At 31.5% G+C, this 21,178-nt stretch overlaps 2 protein-coding genes and 1 non-coding gene across 3 annotated transcripts; 1 reads left to right on the forward strand and 2 right to left on the reverse strand.

The window, feature by feature from the left end:
* The first annotated feature begins 4,936 nt into the window (after nucleotides 1-4,936).
* Nucleotides 4,937-7,306, forward strand: LOC107637203 (pentatricopeptide repeat-containing protein At1g71460, chloroplastic-like). The gene has a single exon (XM_016340640.3). The coding sequence runs from the start codon at nucleotides 5,010-5,012 to the stop codon at nucleotides 7,095-7,097; it is 2,088 nt and encodes a 695-aa protein (XP_016196126.1). The 5' UTR covers nucleotides 4,937-5,009; the 3' UTR covers nucleotides 7,098-7,306.
* Nucleotides 7,307-7,441: 135 nt separating this feature from the next.
* Nucleotides 7,442-7,521, reverse strand: TRNAL-UAG (transfer RNA leucine (anticodon UAG)). Its single transcript has one exon. It is a non-coding gene; the product is annotated as a tRNA-Leu (tRNA).
* A 1,113-nt stretch (nucleotides 7,522-8,634) lies between these two features.
* On the reverse strand, nucleotides 8,635-11,684 carry LOC107638113 (Mitochondrial transcription termination factor family protein). The gene has a single exon (XM_016341287.3). The coding sequence runs from the start codon at nucleotides 9,597-9,599 to the stop codon at nucleotides 8,766-8,768; it is 834 nt and encodes a 277-aa protein (XP_016196773.1). The 5' UTR covers nucleotides 9,600-11,684; the 3' UTR covers nucleotides 8,635-8,765.
* Between the last annotated feature and the right edge of the window lie 9,494 nt (nucleotides 11,685-21,178).

Raw genomic sequence — 21,178 nt, forward strand, 5'->3', positions numbered from 1 at the left:
GCACTGTTATCTACCAAGTCTCGAAGAAACTTGTTGAGCTTTAAAGATATTCGCCGAAATGGATATCATATTGAGACTATGAATAAGGGAAATCATGAGTATTTATGTATCACAACTCATGATTCAAATAAGAAAGTTATATTAGAAAAATTACCCTCACTTTCATCTGGGTTGTATTATACGAAGATTAGTGCAATTGAATCGCATGCCATTGTAAACCAGAAGTTTACTAGCCCAAATGAGTTCATAATTTGGCACGACCGATTGGGTCATTTGGGAACAACCATGATGAGGAAAATTATTGAAAACTCTCATGGACATTCACTAAAGAACCAGAAGATTTTTAAAACTAGTGAATTTTGTTGTGCTGCATGTTCTCAGGGAAAGTTAATTTTAAGGCCATCATCAGTAAAAATTGGATTTGAGTCCCCTGAATTCCTAGAAAGGATTCAAGGTGATATATGTGGACCTATTCATCCACCATGTGGATCTTTTAGATATTTTATGGTCCTAATAGACGCATCTTCGAGATGGTCACATGTGTGCTTATTATCTTCTCGCAACCTGGCGTTTGCGAGATTACTAGCTCAAATTATTCGATTAAAAGCACAATTTCCAGAAAATCCAATCAAAACAATTCGTCTTGATAATGCTGGTGAATTTACTTCCTAAGCTTTTGATGCTTATTGTATGGCTAATGGAATAAGTGTTGAACATCCAGTAGCTTATGTTCACACACAAAATGGGTTAGCAGAATCACTTATTAAGCGCCTCCAATTAATTGCTAGACCCTTACTTATGAGAACAAATCTCCCAACCTCGGTTTGGGGGCATGCAGTTTTACATGCCGCAGCACTTATTCGTTTGAGGCCAACGAGTTACTATCAGTTCTCTCCTATGCAATTAGCTTTTGGCCAGCAGCCAAATGTTTCCCATTTAAGAATATTTGGGTGTGCGATATATGTTCCTATTGCACCACCTAATCGCACCAAAATGGGACCCCAAAGAAAATTGGGGATATATGTTGGATATGATTCTCCCTCTATAGTGAGGTATCTTGAGATACAAACTAGAGATGTATTTAAAGCCCGGTTTGCGGATTGTCATTTTGATGAATCAAAATTTCCAACATTAGGGGGAGAGAATAAGCTTCCTGAAAAGGAACTTAACTGGAATGCATCATCGTTGATGCATTTAGATCCTCGATCAGGGCAATGTGAACTGGAAGTTCAAAAGATTATACATTTGCAAAGAATAGCAAATGAATTGCCTGATGCATTTTCCGATACAAAGAGGATAACTAAATCTTATATACCAGCGGAAAATGCCCCAATTCGAATTGATGTCCCAGTAGGACAAGTAGCCACTGAAGCGAATTCACGCCAGAAGCGTGGTAGGGCGAAAAATGCCCCAATTCGAATTGATGTCTCAGTAGGACAAATAGCCACTGAAGCAAATACACGCCAGAAGCGTGGCAGGTCTGTCGGTTCTAAAGACAAAAATCCTCGAAAAAGAAAAGAGGTAAATAATGTTCCTGTTGAAAAAGACATAGTAGAGACACCTGCAGTTGTCCAAAATTTTGATATAACGTCAGAAGACGTTCAGGTACCTGAAAATTGTGAAAATGACGAGATCTCGATAAATTATGTCTTTACAGGAGAGAAATGGGACCGAAATAAGACAATTGTCAATGAAATATTTGCATATAATGTGGCATTAGATATCATGCATGAAAGTAAGGATCTTGAGCCAAGATCAGTCGAAGAATGTCGACAAAGGAATGATTGGCCAAAAGGGAAAGAAGCCATGAAGGCTGAATTAGACTGACTTGCAAAACGTGAAGTCTTCGGATCTGTAGTCCGTACACCAGAAGATGTAAAACCTGTTGGATACTGGTGGGTATTTGTGAGAAAACGAAATGAGAAAAATGAAGTTGTGCGCTACAAAGCCCGACTTGTGGCACAAGGTTTTTCACAAAGGCCCGGTATAGATTATGAAGAAACGTATTCCCCTGTAGTGGATGCGATAACATTGCGTTATTTGGTCAGTTTATCTGCATATCATAAACTGCATATGCATTTAATGGATATGGTAACAACCTATTTATACGGCTCATTAGATCGGGATATCTATATGAAAATCCCTGAAGGACTAAAGATATCTAAACCATCCAGTGAATATTCGCAAGGGTTATACTCAGTCAAATTGCAAAGATCTTTATATGGTCTAAAGCAATCTGGACGAATGTGGTATAATCGTCTTACTGAATATCTGGCCAAAAACGGATTCAAGAATGATGATATCTGCCCATGTGTTTTCATAAAGAAAACTATATCTGGGTTCATTATAATTGCTGTGTACGTTGATGATTTAAATATCATTGGGACTTCTGAAGAGATTCCAACAATTATAAAAACTTTAAAAGAAGAGTTTGAGATGAAAGATCTTGGAAAGACTAAGTTTTGTCTCGGCCTGCAAATCGAGCATATAAAAGGTGAGATCTTTATTCATCAAACAACATACACAGAAAGGATCTTGAAAAGATTTTATATGGATAAGTCACATCCATTAAGTACACCAATGATCGTAAGATCTTTGGATGTGAAAAATGATCAATTCCGTCCTAAAGAAGAAAATGAAGATATCCTTGGTCCTGAAGTACCATATCTCAGTGCCATTGGAGCGCTAATGTATCTTGCTAATAATACGCGACCTGACATATCATTTGCTGTGAATTTACTAGCAAGATATAGTTCCTCTCCAACCAGAAGACATTGGAGTGGAATCAAACAAATCTTTCGATATCTTCATGGGACGGTTGATATGGGTTTGTTTTATCCCTATGGATCCAAGTCACAATTAGTTGGCTATGCAGATGCTGGATACTTGTCTGATCCACATAAAGGGAGATCTCAAACAGGATACCTGTTCACATATGGTGGTACAGCTATATCATGGAGGCCCACAAAACAGACGATAGCAGCAACCTCCTCTAATCATGCTGAAATACTGGCGATTCATGAAGCTAGTCGCGAGTGTTTTTGGCTGAGGGGTCTGATTCAATATATTCTGTCATCATGTGGACTGATTGATCATAAGATAGCTCCAACTGTCCTATTTGAAGATAATACAGCATGCATTGCTCAACTTAAGGGTGGATACATCAAAGGTGATAGAACAAAGCATATTTCTCCCAAATTCTTCTTCACTCATGACCTTCAAAATCAAGGGACAATTGATGTCCAACAGATCCGTTCAAGTGACAATCTGGCAGATTTATTTACAAAGTCACTTCCAAAATCCTCCTTTGAAAGATTGGTACATGAGATTGGGATGCGCCGATTTCGAAACATTAAATGATATCGGCAAGAGGGGGAGACTGTACTCTTTTTCCCTTGGTCAGGTTTTTTTTCCATTAGGTTTTTCTTGACAAGGTTTTTAATGAGGCAGTCCCCATCACTAAAGGATATTGTACTCTTTTTCCTTCACTAAGGTTTTTTCCCACTGGATTTTCTTTAGTAAGGTTTTAACGAGGCATAATCCTTAATGGACATTCAAGGGGGAGTGTTGGGATAAACATGAAATGAATGCCCATTTATCAATTGGGCGGCTAATAATCTTTCCCATGCAAAAAGATTTATTTTCAAGGCAAAATGAAAGTAAATGAAGGTTGAAACCAAAGGCTTGTCACCAGTATAAATAGGTGAAGCCTCGCTTGTTTTATACACAGCAAAAATCAATAAAAGCAATAAAGCAAATGCTTCCTCTCTCCTTTCTTCTTACAAATGCAATTATCTCTCTTTTTACTTTTAATACTTCTTTCTATCTTTACATATATATACATATTACAACATATAATATTAATGTATATATATAAATTATTATTGAGCTAATTATATTAATGCTAGAGTTTTCTATTTACGTATTTTATTTTATTTTATATCTTCCTTATTTATTTAGTTGTTTTACAACATGATTCATCTATTATATGAGTGATTTTTGCATTAGACTAACTTATTTGAATTCAATTACCACAACAAAAAGTCACAAAAAAAATTTACCACAACAAAAAGAGCATAATTCATGCGTATATTATATGAGTGATTAGACTAACTTACTTGAATTCAATTAAAAATAAAAAACTTGCATGATTCATGGTCATATTATATTAAGGGTGTTCAAATCCAACCCTATCTAAATTAAACCGCCCATTCAATCCAATTCAAATTAAAAACCGATTAAAATCGTATTAATTCGGATTTGATTGGATCTTTTTTTTTAACCGTTGAATTGGATCGGATTTTAGATCTACTTTTCACAACCGATCCAATCTAATCTAAATCGCATAATGTGTTATAATATTATTATTTTATTATTATGTTTACAGTTATACTTATAAAATATTCAATTTGTTATACATTTTTATATTTTTCATGTATTATTATTATTATTTAATAGATGTTTTATGTTTAAAATGTGATTTATTTATTTATTTTAACTAATCTATAATTTTATTTCTATTGTTATGTTATTGTTGGTTTTTTAAGATATTGTTAAGACTTTTTATGTTATTGTTGATTATTTGAAATTTGATGTTGAGACTTATTATATATATTTAATTTTTTTAATTTACAAAACCACAAATTCAATTTAATCCAAACCGCTCGAAATTGGATCAGATCGAATTTTTTTAAAAAAATTATTCAATCCAAACTGCACAACAAATAAATATAGTGTTCGAATTGGATGAGTTTTTTACTCAAAACCGATCCAAACCACACAGCAAACACTCCTGTATTGTATGAATAACGTTTGCTAGTTTAGACTGACTAACTTGAATTTAATTATCAAAATATTTTGATCACCTATCATTTAAAAAAATACGGATAAAAATAACAAATTCTATTTGGCTTTCAAGTTTTCTCTTCCAGAAAAATAAGTGAGGATAATTTGATGACTTTGAGAGCCTTTCTAGTTAAAAGAAGCTCTTTCCCGTCCCTCTCTCAACCATGGCAGCCTCTCTCTCCCTCCAACTTCACTCGTTCCCTCCAAATCCCACCTCACCTTCGCCATCCTCCAACACCAAAATCACCTTCCAACTCTTCAACTTCAAACCACCACTCCCAAAGAAACCCCACCACACAACAGAGCCGTCCCAATTCCCCACCACCAAGAACCACCGCCATCACCATCACCACCACTACAAGAAGCTGAAACATTTCAAACAGAAAGATGCATTTCCATCCTCCTTACCCATCCACACAAAAAATCCACGCTCTATCTACAAAGACATCAAACGATTCGCGCGCCAAGACAAACTCAAAGAAGCACTTACCATTCTCGATTATGTTGACCAACAGGGAATCCCTGTCAATGCCACCACTTTCTCCGCTCTCATCGCCGCCTGCATTCGCACCAAGTCGCTACAACACGGTAGAGAAGTCCACGTCCATATCCGAATCAACGGCTTCGAAAACAACGAGTTTTTGCGAACGAAGCTTGTTCACATGTACACCTCTTGCGGCGCTTTGGAAGAAGCCAAACAAATCTTTAACGAGTTACCCTGTAACAGTGTGTACCCATGGAATGCGTTGTTAAGAGGGTCTGTGATTGCGGGTAAAAAGCACTACCTTGATGTGCTTAAAGCTTATACTGAGATGAGGGCATTGGGTGTTGAGTTGAATGTGTATACTTTCACTACTGTGATCAAGAGTTTCGCCGGTGCACCTGCCCTTTTCCAGGGCCTCAAGGCTCATGGGTTGTTGATCAAGAATGGTTTGGTTGATAGTTCAATTATTAGGACAAGTTTGATTGATTTATACTTCAAGTGTGGGAGGATCAATCTTGCGCGCCGCGTGTTTGACGAAATTCCCAGCAGGGATGTTGTGGTTTGGGGAGCAATGGTGGCGGGTTTTGTGCATAATAGGCTGCAGAGGGAGGCGTTGGAATATGTGAGGTGGATGGTGGAGGAAGGAGTGGAGGTTAATTCAGTTGTGGTGATGTCAGTTCTTCCTGCAATAGGGGAAGTTTCTGAGCAGCGATTGGGCAAAGAGGTCCATGCTTATGTGGTGAAGACGAAGGAGTACTATAGGCGAGTGCCTATTCAGTCTGCCTTGATTGATATGTATTGCAAATGTGGGGATATGAGTTCGGCTAGGCGAGTTTTTTATAGCTCGCCGGAGAGGAATTTGGTTTGTTGGACGGCTTTAATGTCCGGTTATGCTTGGAATGGTAGGTTGGAGCAGGCACTGAGGTCGACTATTTGGATGCAGCAAGAAGGGTTCAGGCCTGATGTTGTGACAGTTGCAACTGTTCTTCCAGTATGTGCTCAGTTGAGGGCTTTGAAACAGGGGAAGCAGGTTCATGCTTATGCTTTGAAGCATTGGTTTTTGCCTAACGCGTCCATAACTAATTCGTTGATGGTAATGTACTCGAAGTGTGGCGTGATTGAATACTCTGAAAGACTATTTGACAGTATGGAGAAAAGGACAGTTATTTCATGGACAGCCATGATTGATTCATATGTAGAAAATGGGTATCATCATGAAGCACTTGATGTGATAAGGTCAATGCAATCATCAAAGCATAGGCCGGACTCAGTTGCAATAGCAAGGATGCTGAGTGTTTGTGGTGAGCTAAAACTTTTGAAGCATGGAAAAGAGATTCATGCACAGCTCTTGAAAAAGGATTTCGCAAAAGTCCCTTTTGTTTCTGCAGAACTTATCAATATGTATGGGACTTTGGGAGAGGTTAATAAGGCAAAGTTGGTATTTGATGCTGTCCCTGTTAAAGGTTCAATGACATGGACTGCTCTTATTAGGGCCTATGGAAATAATGAATTGTATGAAGGTGCAATTGCTCTTTTCGATCGGATGACATCGAGAGGTTCTACTCCGACGCATTTCACTTTTGACGCCATGCTATCTATCTTCGACAGAGCTGGATTTGTTGATGATGCTTATAGGATATTCAAGTTAATGACTAGATATAAAATTGAACCATCTAAAGAACATTTTGATATAATGGTCCGACTACTTACCCATGATGGTCAACTGGAGAAAGCTCAAAAACTTATACAGATGAGTTCTGTTGCATAGAGAAGGCAACATCCCAGTTTTCATATGGAAGATTTACATATTGTTAAAACATTCTTGAATGTAGATTAACTAGAGACATGTAATTTTTGTTAAGAATCCATAAGTTGTAATTTATTTGAAATTTTTTTACCATACTCATTGTAATAACTATATTTCAAAATTATAAATTTTTTGTTTAACCCAAGATATAAATATAATTGGTTACCTAATTTAGTTCATGTATTTAAGTTTATATTTTATCTACCGGTATGTACTGAGTTGAGAGGGGCATTTGGATTGTGAATGGAGTGAGTGACTAAGCTGGCAAGATATTTGTCCAAAATGACAAAAAGAGAGAAAACAAATGACAGCTGTGGGATTTGAACCCACGCCCTTTCGGACCAGAGCCTAAATCTGGCGCCTTAGACCACTCGGCCAAACTGTCAGATGTTGTTTGTTTCCAATACAATTATATTAGTAATTGAATTATTGCTGACCTATTTTCAATTTTTCATTGCTTTCTGGATAACCAGCTTTGCCTTTTACAATACTTTAAAAATATTAAGTTTTTATCATTTCTAGACTGAAATAAATTAAAGGCCTACTAAATACTAACGACATGAAAGCTTTATTGATAAAATGCTTAGTCGTTTATTCTAAATCCGGATTTATGAAACTATGCACAAATATGTATTTGTCAAACAGTACATATATCATGTAACTAATAGTAAAGCATCTATCAAATGCACAATAGAGCAACAACAATCAATAGTCCAGTGATGACTGCTAATGTTACAAGTGTGAGGAGTAGTATATGAAACTCATTAACTTACTACCTTAAGGTTTTGAGTTTGATGTTTTTGCTCAAATCCAAGTAGCTTAGAAATTCAAGATCAAACATAGATGAGAAATTGATTTCGCCCCTGTGATGTTGTCACACTGCACACCAAACCAGTTGCAGTAATCTTGTTCACTGGACTAAGATGAGAGCCTGTTCCATGGATCTTAAATGCCTTGTGTAAACACTGAATGCGCATTTTGATCATTTTCGTTACCAAGAACATTTTTCAAGTCATCCTGACCAATGACCATGAGTGAGTTCACCATGCGGAACATAGAGGAAAACATAATCCCAGTTATATATTGGAATCAACGTGTTTGCTTTATTGTTATATAATGAAGCTCCACAATCCTTATTTAAGGACGAATCAGCTTCTTCAAGATTTGTTGATTTTTCAAAATATATGATAGGTTATCTTGAAATTGAGCTTTTCCAAAACCAGATTAAAGAATTAACACACCAATATTAACTTCCTCGAAACAACGCTTCATTGCTATTGGTTTTAACGGGTACTAGTCTACAATTTGTCAGTAAGAGAGTCAAAATAGGTATATTTTCTCCAACTGTTGACAAAGCTTCATTTCCTAAGATTTCATTATCTGGAGACACAAAGAGCTTCTAAAATGCATCAAAATATAAAATAAATCTGCTTAAATTGCTCTCAATTTAGTCCTTAGAAGATAATGTTTGTGTTCTTGAAAGATCAAACGCCCCAAATTAGTCTAAAAAATATATTAGTCAATTAAATTGATCAGAATGCCAAAATCAAAACCAAGGCAAAAAATACCATGATTCTATACATGAATATTAACAAAAGTAACAAGTTATAAGTGATGAATATACTACTATCACTTCCATTTTGCATAGAATCTTTCATCACGCCACATAAGCATCTTATTCAAAGGAACACCAACAACACCCATTTGCTTCAAATGTAAATGCCTTGGCACAATTTTGTTATGCAAGCTAAACCCAAAGTAGTGTGGAAACTTTTTCAGTTCTTCAACATCCCTACCCATCTCACCAACCAAATACTCAAATTTCGGCCTCAAATTACTTTCCAAACCGTAACCGAATATAGCCGGTACCCGTACCAACGCCCTAACCGCCTCCTCATACTCAAACCCAACCTCCTCCGTCAAAAACTCCACCCTCACGCGCAGATCCTCCACGCGCGTGTTCAGCAGATGCGCGTTCCTGTTCGTCGGCCGGTTCAGACCGGAGAGCCCGATCTCGTCGCGGAGGAAGTAGAGCGTTGGGCGGAGGCAGAGGTCGGGGTGCGGGGAGAGGAGTAGGTGAGGGCACCGCAGGACGAGGCCGCGGGACTCGGCGGAGGAGGCGGCGACGTCGGTGGCGAGGAAGTGGAACACGGCGGATATGTTATCGGGGGAGAAGGCGGCGGAGGAGGGGGAGAAGAGGGAGGGTGCAGCAGCGGCGATGCGGGGGATGTCGGAGTCGGAGAGGGAGTGGGATTTGAGGAGGTTAACGGTGGCGAATATGCGGTGGAGAGTGTCGGAGTCAGGGAGGGAGTCGGGCGGGATAACGGTTAGGTGTTGGAGGTAACGGAGATTTTGGCGGTAAGATGTACGGAACTTGATGTAGTGGGGTTTGTTGTGGAAGGTTCTGGAAGGAGTGTGGTAAGAAGAAGGGGATGGTGAAGGCAGGTGTAAAGAGAGAAGCATTTTTGTGTGTGCTGAACTGAACTGATCTTGAAGCTGAAGTGAAGAGGATAAGGTATCAACTAACAACCATAATTGCTCTGTAACGATTTTTCATACTTCTATTTATTTAAATGCTGTTATCTCAAAAATAATGGGTATAAGACTATAAGTTATTTATTAATTTTTAATAAATATAGCCGGGTTAGTAAAAGATAAAATATTACGTGCAGATACATTGAGAAATTTTCTGTATGAATTTACCTATGGAATTTATTTATGAAAACTTGCTTCATTTTTATACATCCAAATCTGTCTCTGTTTTCGCCGTTTAATTTTTTTTAATCTAAATTTGTACTCATTTTTTATTTTACGACTTCAGTTCAATTAGAAAAAAAAAAATCAGAGCAAGTCCCGAAACAAGTTTTGCACTGCATACATTCAATATAAATTTGACATGTTGATGCACAATCTTTTCTTTCTAATATATTCTCCAATACTTATAAGATGACCAAATGTCTTCTTTAGGGAACACAGAAAGCAACAATTAACATTAGGATTTAAGATTCATACCTTAACAAAAAAAGCATGCCTCCCAAGATTGCTAGTAATGCAATTTGTTGAGTTTTTACTTCTTAGAGAAAGCGATTCATTTTTACCACAACAAAGATATAGAGGTTATCAAGCATCCGAAAATAAGCATGCCTGCATCTCTTGATGAAGAAAATGGTGCTACGAACTACCCAGAAACAAGAAGCAAAGCCAACTCCCATGCCAATGAGGAAAGAGGCTCCAAACTCATCACTATCTCTGTCTTCCTTCTGTTTGGATCTGTTGTGGTCTTTCTCTTGTGTGCAGTTCTTGAGAAGGGGAGCTCCAAAAAGCTCTGAAGTTGGGTGCTCAGTGGAATCATTCCCTTGAAATCATTGTATGACAAGTTCAAATGACCCTGGAAAGACAAATTCCGCAAGCTTTGAGGAATTCGCTGGACAATTGATTGTTTGAAAGGTCTTAAGATTCCAAAAACCTCATGTGTCCAATGTCATTTGGTACCACTCCCTTCAAATGATTATGGGACAGGTCTATCGCCTGCAACGCAGAGCCTAAATAACTCTGAAAGGATTGATCCTGAAAGCTTGTTGCTCGAGAAATCAACGATGCGCAAAAGCATAATATACTTCTTGTAGGAAGTTCATGGCCTTTCAGAAGCAAATCTAGATCCTCGGTAAGTTTCGGGTAAGTATGTAACTACTCCTTATTGAAGTCTGGTTCCAAGAAGTAGCCATCAGTAGGGTTAACCATCAATAAGATTAGACAGTTCACCGATTTGCAATGGAATACTGCCACTGAATTTGCTCGACCGAAACAAAAGGATCATATTCAATTGGGTGATCCAGGTTGGAATATTTCAAGGACCACAATTGTTTGCAGTTTTTAAGTGAAGGATGAACATTCCCAGAGAAATTGTTGTTATTAAGTCTTAAGTTTAGAGTATTGCCAATGAACCAATAGAGTCAGGAATTTTACCAGTTAACTTGTTTCCCCCCAAACTCAAATGGCTCAAGGATTTGAAAAGGGTCCAACAATCAGGAATTTCTCCAGAAAAGAGATTATTTGAGAGATCCAACTGAATTAACTCTGATTGATTCTCCATGTTATCACACAAGCTTGGGAGAGATAGGTCCTGATAAGTTATTGTCAGCTATGCTGAAGAAGAACACGACGAAGGATCTAGCATGGTGACTCTACCTGTGATGTTGTTGCATTCAACTCCAAACCATTTGCAGCAATCTTGTTCAGTGGACCTAGATGAGAGAAACTTGTGTGGATCTTCAATCCCCTGCATAAATGCTGAAAGTGCATTTCTATCTTTTTTCATGGCACAGAACATGATTCTGGTTCAACATCCCCTGGCCTGTGCCTGTGGCTGTGAGTGAGTTCAGCATAACAACAACAATAATAATAACGATGATGATAGTAATAGGCATTCTTGAAGCAGAGGGAAACTTGATCTTCAATGGATAACCTTTTGCCTAATATTGTGATAAATTTGGCTATAGTTCTAATTTGGTCATTCCTTGGTTTACATTAGTGAAAATATTTGGGGAAGGTTTCCTTGACTAAGAATTAAGAATCTCATATAAAAATGATGAAAAGTTTAATGCAAAGTGGAAGTGAATGGAGGTTGGTACATAACATTTATAGAATTATTATTTGTCATAGTGAGTTTGGTAAATGTAAATTCAAAGCATAGCTTACAAAAGTATGAACTATCGTTTGGCTCCTTTTCTATTTCATTTGATTAAAGTATATATGAAATAAAAAAAAGGACGATGACTTTTTACTTTTTAGGTGAATCAAGCAGCTTAGGAATGAGGAATTCAATTATGTTGTAGAAGGCTTCTTCATTGGTTTAGTTGGTTATTACTATGTTAGCTTCATTGGAATTTCCAAGAATTATATATATATATATGGAGTAATGTAATGTTTGTTTAAAAGAGAAAACATCTGCAAAAATAAATAGTTATAAATGTGTTTTTATTTGCTAAATGAGAGCCCCATAAAGACTTGCAAAACGTTAGTGTTCTACAAAGTTTCTATGAAGTTTCCAAGAACGGCATGGAAGTCTTTGGTTTGTAAACTATAAAAATGCAAGAAAATATTACAGCTCTGTCAATATTTGGGCTTAGGAAACATTAGAATATATATAAAAAAAGAAAAAAGAGACAAGTGTGAATAATTTTTCAAATAGTCGTTGTTGCAAGGAAGTTAATAACTCCTAAGCTGGTTTTACCCTGCTAAATTAAATTAGTCTTTTAAACTTCAAGCCTGTATAAGCTGATAAACATTTTAAAAATAGAAAAGTGATAGTTGCTTGGATGCGTTAGTATCATGTTATTCCAAGGTTGATCCTTAGGAGCAAGCTAGCAGAAATTGATCTTCATAATCTGCTATTATTTTTTTTTTTACTAAAGATAGGAATACTCAAATTTGCAACTTCTTAGATAAGTATAGAGAGACTATGTCATTTGAGTTATAATTCATTGGCCATAATATGCTATTAAGAGATGGGAAAACAAAGGGAATTAACTTCTTTCACCTAATAATTAACGGAAAAGTATAGGAACCAAGTGTCTAACCAATAAAAAAGGGAAATGAGAGAAAAAAATGGTTTGGGAGATGGTTGTAGAAAGAAAAACAAATTTTTGAGAAAATAAAGAAATGTAAGCTGATATTCTGCAGAAGAAAAAAAACAAGGTAGTTAATTACCTAACAAAACTTAACTCTTCATCACTAAAAGGAAATCCATAACTCAGATATAGATAAGAAATAGATCATTATGTATACAAGCATAAAGGAAATTTCGGACCTATTTTGTTATTTTTCATATAAACTTCTTTAAATTTATCATAAAATTACTTGTCTCAGATACTACGGTTATTGAGATATAAATTAAAAAGAATATTGGTAGAAATAATAGATTGAAAGTTTTTTGTGAGAACTGAGAAAAATAAATTAGAGTTAATAACAAGAAAAAATATATATAAATGATATTTGTCTTTTTACTATTATAATTATAGTTTTAATAAACTCTGATCATTGTTTTAATTAGTGCGTAGAAATAAAAAGAAATTTTAATTTAAGAAAGATTTTTTTAATGGACACTCTACTATATAGATTAAAGTTATATGGAGAGAATATAAATTCTTGTTTATAGTTATTTTTTATTATTTTATTGTTATTTAAAATATAGATCCTAATTTTTTTAATCTCTCTTTCATTTCATAAAAGAAAAAAAACTGTAAACTTATATCTTTACCATATAATTCACCTTTTTTCGATAGAATATTTAAAAAAAATTAATAAAGAGACTAGAGGTGAAATAATTATTTTTTATTGCAATAAATTTTTAATTCTACCTTTTTTACTAAAATTTTAGATAACTATCTTCTTTTAGAATAATTCTCCACATTCAAGCATTTTCCCGTACAAGTCTTTACAAGTCGTTTATATTCACACGCTTCGAGTTATTACTGCACATTTTTCAATGCACGTTCTTCTTCTTCTTCTTCTTCTTCTTCTTGCTGCACGTTCTTCTTCCTCTTCTTCTTCATTATTGTCGTCATCAATACAACCACTTCCTCCTCCTCCTCTTCCTCCTTTTTTTTTCATTGGAATTTCTTCTAGTTAATTTTTTTGTTAGTAGTTTATGATTCGGTGAATAATGTTTCATTATTTATGATTTGAATTGAATATAATGTAAGAGTTATGCATTGAAACAAATATTTTTCTGTATTTGCAGTAAATTTGGGTGTAACACGAACATATTTGGGTGTAACACGAAGATATTTGGGTATATTTTAAGAATTTTTAGGTGTATTTTTATTCTGATAAGTTCTGCATAATTCAAAACTCTTCATTTTTCTCTTTCTCATCTTCTACTGTTTCTTCTTTTTTTTTTATCATCATCATCACTATCTTCTTTTTTTCTTATTCATCTTTTTCTTTTTGTTTTACATTCTCAAGTTTCTTCTTGTTTTACTCTCTTAACAAGAATGAAAATAAAAAAATCAAACAAAGAAGAAGAAAAAACACATAATGCTGCAAAATTACTTAGAAGATGATAAACTTACATTCATTTAACAAAAAGAAATAAAGAAATAAGGAAAAAAAAAAAAGAAAAAATGCAGCATTAGAGGAAATATTTTTCTGTATTTGTAGTAAATTTGGGTGTAACACGAAGATATTTTGGTGTATTTTTATTCTGATAAGTTCTGCATAATTCAAAACTCTTCATCTTCCTCTTCCTCCTCCTCATCTTCTACTGCTTCTACTTCCTCGTCTTCTTATTTTGTTTTCTTATAATTCTTCTTGAGAGAAAAAATCAAATAAAGAAGAAAAAAAATACATAATGTTGCAAAATCAATAGAAAGAAAAAGAGAAAAAAATACAGCAACAACAACAATAATAAAAAAACAACGATGAAAATGAAACACGCGAAGAAAAAGGAGGAGAAACGCAAAGAAGAAGGAAGAGTAGGAGGAGGAGGAACGTGAAGCGCGCTATGAAAACCGTTGAGTAGTGCGTGCGGTTTGATCCAACTTGTATGTCTTGTAAACCCAAATGACTTGTATGTGTAGCACTACTCCTTTTTTTTTATATACTTTTCAGGTAATCATCTCTAGCTAGGTATACAAATAATATAATTTTTGTCGGGTTAATAATCAAATTAGTTCATGAAAAATAAGACATTTTTTAAATTCGTTTCTGAAAATTTTTTTCAATTAAATTGATTCTTTAAACATTATGAATTAATCATATCTATCCTTCAGTTACTCCATTGATAATTTTTGTCAACGATTTATGATGTGAAATATTAACTGATAGCACACATGACACATAACATGTTCAATTAGACGTTGACTAAATATGTTTACGAAAATCTATCAATTTTGTCACTAGGTCATATTAGGAATAAGATTTTTGTAATTGGAGAAAATGACTAAATTAATAAATTTTCATAAACATATTTGGCCAATATCCAATTAGACATATTAAGTATTATATATATTATCAATTAACATTTTATAATATCAATCTTTGAAGGAAATTATTAATGAAGTAACTGAATGACAAATATGATTAATTCGTAATCTTTAAAAAATATTTTCAGGTTAAATTTAAAAAATATCTCGACTAATTTGACTATTAATCTATTATTGTCATTATTTCTATTTTTATTAATTACAACAATATAAATTATAATAAAAAATATAAATTAAAAATGCAGTGCACATTAATTTACCAATAAAATTATAGACATAATTAACAATAATATTAAAAAGGTAAAAAAAATTTTAAATTTATCTTATTTAATAATTTATTAATTATAACAATAATTAATAAATATTAAATAAAATAAATTTAAGTTATTTTAATTGTTTTTTTATTTTATTTTTTAAATATTATTGTAGCAAATAATAAAGTGTTCGAGAAAAGCAATGGGACCCACAGAATAGATGATGCTTCACACCGTCATGATTAGGATCTGGAAGACTTTGAAACTGATCCAATTGCCATAATTGTTGCATGGAATTCAGCACTGCGTTCTTATGAGATTTCGCCAAAAACAGTTCCTATTTTTTTTTTTTTTTTGTTCATCTTCACTCTTCAGTATCTATCAAACCCTATTATTTAGATAGACAATTTATAAGGTCCTTAAGTTGATGAGGTGTTAATCGACAACTATTCGTCCTTCACAAGGATAAATCATAAAAAAATATCTTTAAATTATTAATAACAAAAATATTTTTAAAATATTTTAAAATAAAATATTATTTAATTTTTAATATTTGAGTTAGATCTAGATTTTAATTATTATAATTAAAATTAATTTTTTTAAAAAATACTTTTTTTTATTATATTCTTCTTCTTTTCTATTTTATTTTATTTTATCAATTTTATTCTTAAATTACTATAATTATCACTATATATAACCACTACGGATTATGAATTACTGATATAAATAAGATGATAATAAAAGAAGAATTTTTAATTTTGATTAAAAAACTACAAAAAAATAAAATAAAGATATTTGAAATTAAAATATAACATTTAAAATCTTAGAAACGAAATTAAGATCTAATACAATCATTAAAAACTAAAACAGTGTTTTATTAAATATTTTAAAACTATAAAGAAAGTATCTAACCTTAATATATATCTCAAAAAGATTTTTAAAAATTGAATTTTGACGTAGCTTTTGCAAGCACATATAACTAGAAAATGAATAAATATTTTTATCTTTAAATTTGATAATTTTACATCAAATTAATATCTTTTCTAATTATGATTTTTTCTCAATAGAAGAAATACTTTTAAAAAATAAAAAATCTAAAAATCAAATGGTGGTTCGCTTTTTTGTATTTTTTAAATAATTATTTAAATATTTCTATCAAATTTTGGATTAAATGCACAAACAATTTAAAAAATATAAAAATTATTTGTCGTTTATGAATTTTTTTATCACTTTTTATTTTAAAAATATTTCTGTTGTTAACCAATTTAGAGAATATTTTTATCAAATTTGAAAAATTTTTAGTGGTTTAATCTTTCAATAAATATATTTAATAAAGATAAAATTCAAAACCTGTATTATATATTTACATATATACTTTGTCAATTGAGTCGCACTAAATTAATACAGTACTAACAAGAATGTTAAAAACATAATATTTATTTAGATTATTATTAACATAAAGAGTTATAACAATATATATATTATGTGTATTAAAAATTATTTATTTATATAAAATATATATTAAAATATAAAATACATATTAAAAATAAATAAAACAATATATATGCTATATGAAATTATCTGAAATTAATGTAATATGGATTTAGACACAAGATTTAGATTCTTTTAAACAGTAATTTTGATTTGTCTGTTAGTGAAGTAAAATTGTCTGATATTTTTAAATAAAAATAATAAAAAGTATTTATAAGAAATTTCGATATTTAAATTAAAATTTTTTTTAAATAAATTATTATAAATTAGGATCGAAAAAATAATTAAATTAGATGAGATATTTATAGAAGTTAAATAATAATTTGATCATCACTCTAAAGTCTTGCTAGTGATAGTGGGTAATTATTTTCCTAATATTTAGAAAACTATCCTACGTTTAAAGTGGTAGATGAGTTGTAAGTTATCCCACGTGTTTCGAATAAGTCGGGTGGATTAAGCCGTATAGATTCATTGAATTTTTTTAGATCCTTTATAGTATTGGGTTAATTTATTTAGACTCAGGTTTTTATTATAGACAAGGAATTTAAGACATGAACAATATATATTTATACATAAATATATAATAGTTAATTTAATAATTTAGTAATTTTTTTATATATACAGCAGTATTTTTAAAGTTATATTATAGAAAAAAGAGGACAGTATTTGTGCTTTTAATATAATAATAATTATTATTATATAATTTTTTACATCATTAGTGAGTATGTTTAACAAAACGTCTAAACCCTTGTTTTATAGAGAGTATAGTACGGGCAATAGGGCACTATCCCTGCCTCCACCAGGTCTTCACCCACACAACGTGCTTCCAATCGTAACCCTGTTTTTGGAATATCATTTATTACACTTTTTGAACTTTGTATTTAGAAATCATGAGTTATGTCGGCTCTGTTGCCATACGTATATACATACCACTCTACCACTCTACTCTAATTTTCTCTCTTCCTTTGTCTTCCCTCCCTAATATTTTATTCTTCCAATAATATATATATATATAATTATACTACTGGATCAGTATAAGAGTCTCGGTCATGTAAAATAATAATTGAATAGATAAGAGGACATGACAAAACAAAAATCTTAGGTAAATAAATTATTTTTATAATTAAATTTAATTAATTTTTTATATTTTTTTATTGATTTTATTATGCTAATAAATTATTGGACTGGTTTTATTAAATTTAGTTATTAAAATTAATTGATCATGTAACATTGCTGATAACAAAGTATGAAGGTTTTTATAAATATATAAATTCAGTATATAAGAGTTTAGGGTAAAAAATCCAAATAAACCAAACTGAAAAGTTTATTACCCAAATTCGCCAAAACAAAAATTATTTCAGTAATCTACCAATGGCCATTTATATATAATTCGAATCAATATGATTCGAACTACAAATACATGTAATTCGAAACAACTTGCTTCGAATTACGTTTGAATGGATATATATGTAATTCGAATCAAGTAGATTCGAATTAGAGAAGGGTAAATCGAATTGACTCGATTCGAATTAGTAGGTTCACGTGACTCTATGGAGTTCGAACCATATTGATTCGAATTATTCAATGTTGGTGACACTAGGTAGTTCGAATTAAGTTGATTCGAATTACTAGTGAGTTGCCTATATAATGCTACGTTAGTTGGATATATATCAAATTTTTTTTTTCACATTCTTACTTGGATAGTTGGATATATATCTTATAGTTGATACAAAAGATATTTACTGTATAATTTTATTTTTCTAAAAATATTATATATATATATATATATATATATATATATATATTTTGATGATTATACAATTTTAAAAATATTTAAAAAGTATTATTAAAATTAAAATTATATTTTTTATTATTTGACAATAAAATTAAAAATTAAAAATTAAAAATTAGGGATCAATATTGCTAGGTAGGCAGTAGTTGTGGTGGCAAATTTGTACCCTAACAAAAATATTATGGATTAATATTGTTAGGTAGACAAAAAAAACAGCCAGAACTTGCCTTATTTAGCATTAATTATATAAATTTGGTTACAGAATATTAGGGTGTGTTTGGCAAACGCGTTGGTGAAGAAAGAAGTGCGTTTGAGCTTCTTGAAAGTTTCACTTTTATGTTTGGCAATTTTTTTATTTCTAAACGCAGAAACGATTCTGCCTCTAAACCCACGTTGAGAAGAAGCTAAAATTTGTAGCTTCTGCATTTCACGTTCATGGTTGCTGATTACCTTTAGAAAATTAGGTGAGAAATTTTTTTCTTTTTTACCAACCTTATCTTTCATTTTTAGTTCTCTGTAGTTCTTTCTACTTTTTCATAGTTCTTCTTTTCATTTTTTTAAATCAAAATCGTTCAGATTTGTTTCAATCACTAGTAAATTGAATATTTTACTTTTTATTATTTTTAGTACTCATTTTCATATTTTAATTTTTAATGTTACGATTTCTCATGTTATGTTTTTATATGAGTGTTTTTTATCATTTTCTATACTATTTTTTATATGTATATTTTTTATGATTTTTTTTTTATTTTTGTTTGACTTTGTTTATATAATTTTTTATTTATTTTATTGTATTTCTTTTATTCATATGACAAATATTGTTGATTTTTTTTATTTTTTGTAGTGCTATAATTTTTCAGGTATTTTTATTAATTTTTATGTTTTTTTAATTATTTTTTGTTCATATAGTACTCTCTTTTATATTTTTTTATTATATTTATTTATTTATATAATAAATATTTTTTATATTATTTTTGTTAGGTTCTGTTTTTGTATGTATATAAAAAAATAATTTAAATTGATGTCTCTTTTAGTAATTTTTCATCTAAAAGTGATTTTGAGTAGTATAATCCAAACAACATTTATTTTGCTATAATCAATTTTGATACAAATATTGCCAAATATAAATCACATTAACTCAAACTTACTTTTCATCAAAATCAATTTTGTAAAATCAATTTTATGCAAACTCACTTTTGCAAATTGAAATCCAAACACACACTTAATCCCTAATTTTTAATTTTTAATTTTATTGTCAAATAATAAAAAATATAATTTTAATTTTAATAATACTTTTTAAATATTTCTAAAATTGTGTAATCATCAACATATATATATATATATATATATATATATATATATATATTTAGAAAAATAAAATTATGCAGTAAATATCTTTTGTATCAACTATAAGATATATATCCAACTATCCAAGTAAGAATGTGAAAAAAAAAATTTGATATATATCCAACTAACGTAGCATTATATAGGCAACTCACTAGTAATTCGAATCAACTTAATTCGAACAACCTAGGGTCACCAACATTGAATAATTCGAATCAATATGATTCGAACTCCATAGAGTCACGTGAGCCTACTAATTCGAATCGAGTCAATTCGATTTACCGTTCTCTAATTCGAATCTACTTGATTCGAATTACATGCATATCCATTCAAACGTAATTCGAAGCAAGTTGTTTCGAATTACATGCATTTGTAGATCGAATCAATATGATTCGAATTATATTTAAATGGTCATTAGTGGATTACTGAAAAAAATTTTGTTTTGGCTGATTTGGGTAATAAACTTCTCAACTTGGTTTATTTGAGTTTTTTACCCAAGAGTTTATATCATAAAATAATAAGAAAATAATAAAGTATGAAGTTTTTGTTATAAATATATAAATTTGTTATTATTCAAATTTAAATTTAAGACTTTAATTCATTTATTAACTTTGAAATTAAGTTTAAATTTCATATTTATCATTTTATTATTCAATCAGTTACATCTATAAAAATAGTAAAATTATAAGTAATTCAAAAAAAAAAAATTGAATAGTCAACTTACTCATCAACTTAAACAAGTGTTGGGATTCGAATTCCGCCTTGCACATGTAGCAATAATCCATTAACGAGTGATAGGACTCCGATCTACGATAGATTAATTCCTCGATAGAATACCGTGAGCAATAAAAATAAATAAATAATTCACCCACATATAATAAATATTCTAGTATAATTTATACTTGAATTAGATATCCTTTCATTAAAAAACTTCTTTAGTTTTGAACCGGCCAATTACATCATAGACGTAAGATTGTTCATATCATACATTTCGTGGGGACAAAGGATGAGCAATGATAATAAAAGCACAAATGAGATTGAAATTGAATTTGAAAGTGAAAGTGAAAGAGAAAGTTGAGGTAGCCACTAGTGCATAAATGCGACACTACTGTTTAGATAACACTTTAGAAAATGCATCTTCCATAACTTTTTATTAGAAGTTGCTTTTTATGAATT

The sequence above is a fragment of the Arachis ipaensis genome, chromosome B4 (genome assembly GCF_059453495.1).
Source record: "Arachis ipaensis isolate K30076 ecotype BB chromosome B4, ASM5945349v1, whole genome shotgun sequence".
NCBI lineage: Eukaryota > Viridiplantae > Streptophyta > Magnoliopsida > Fabales > Fabaceae > Arachis > Arachis ipaensis.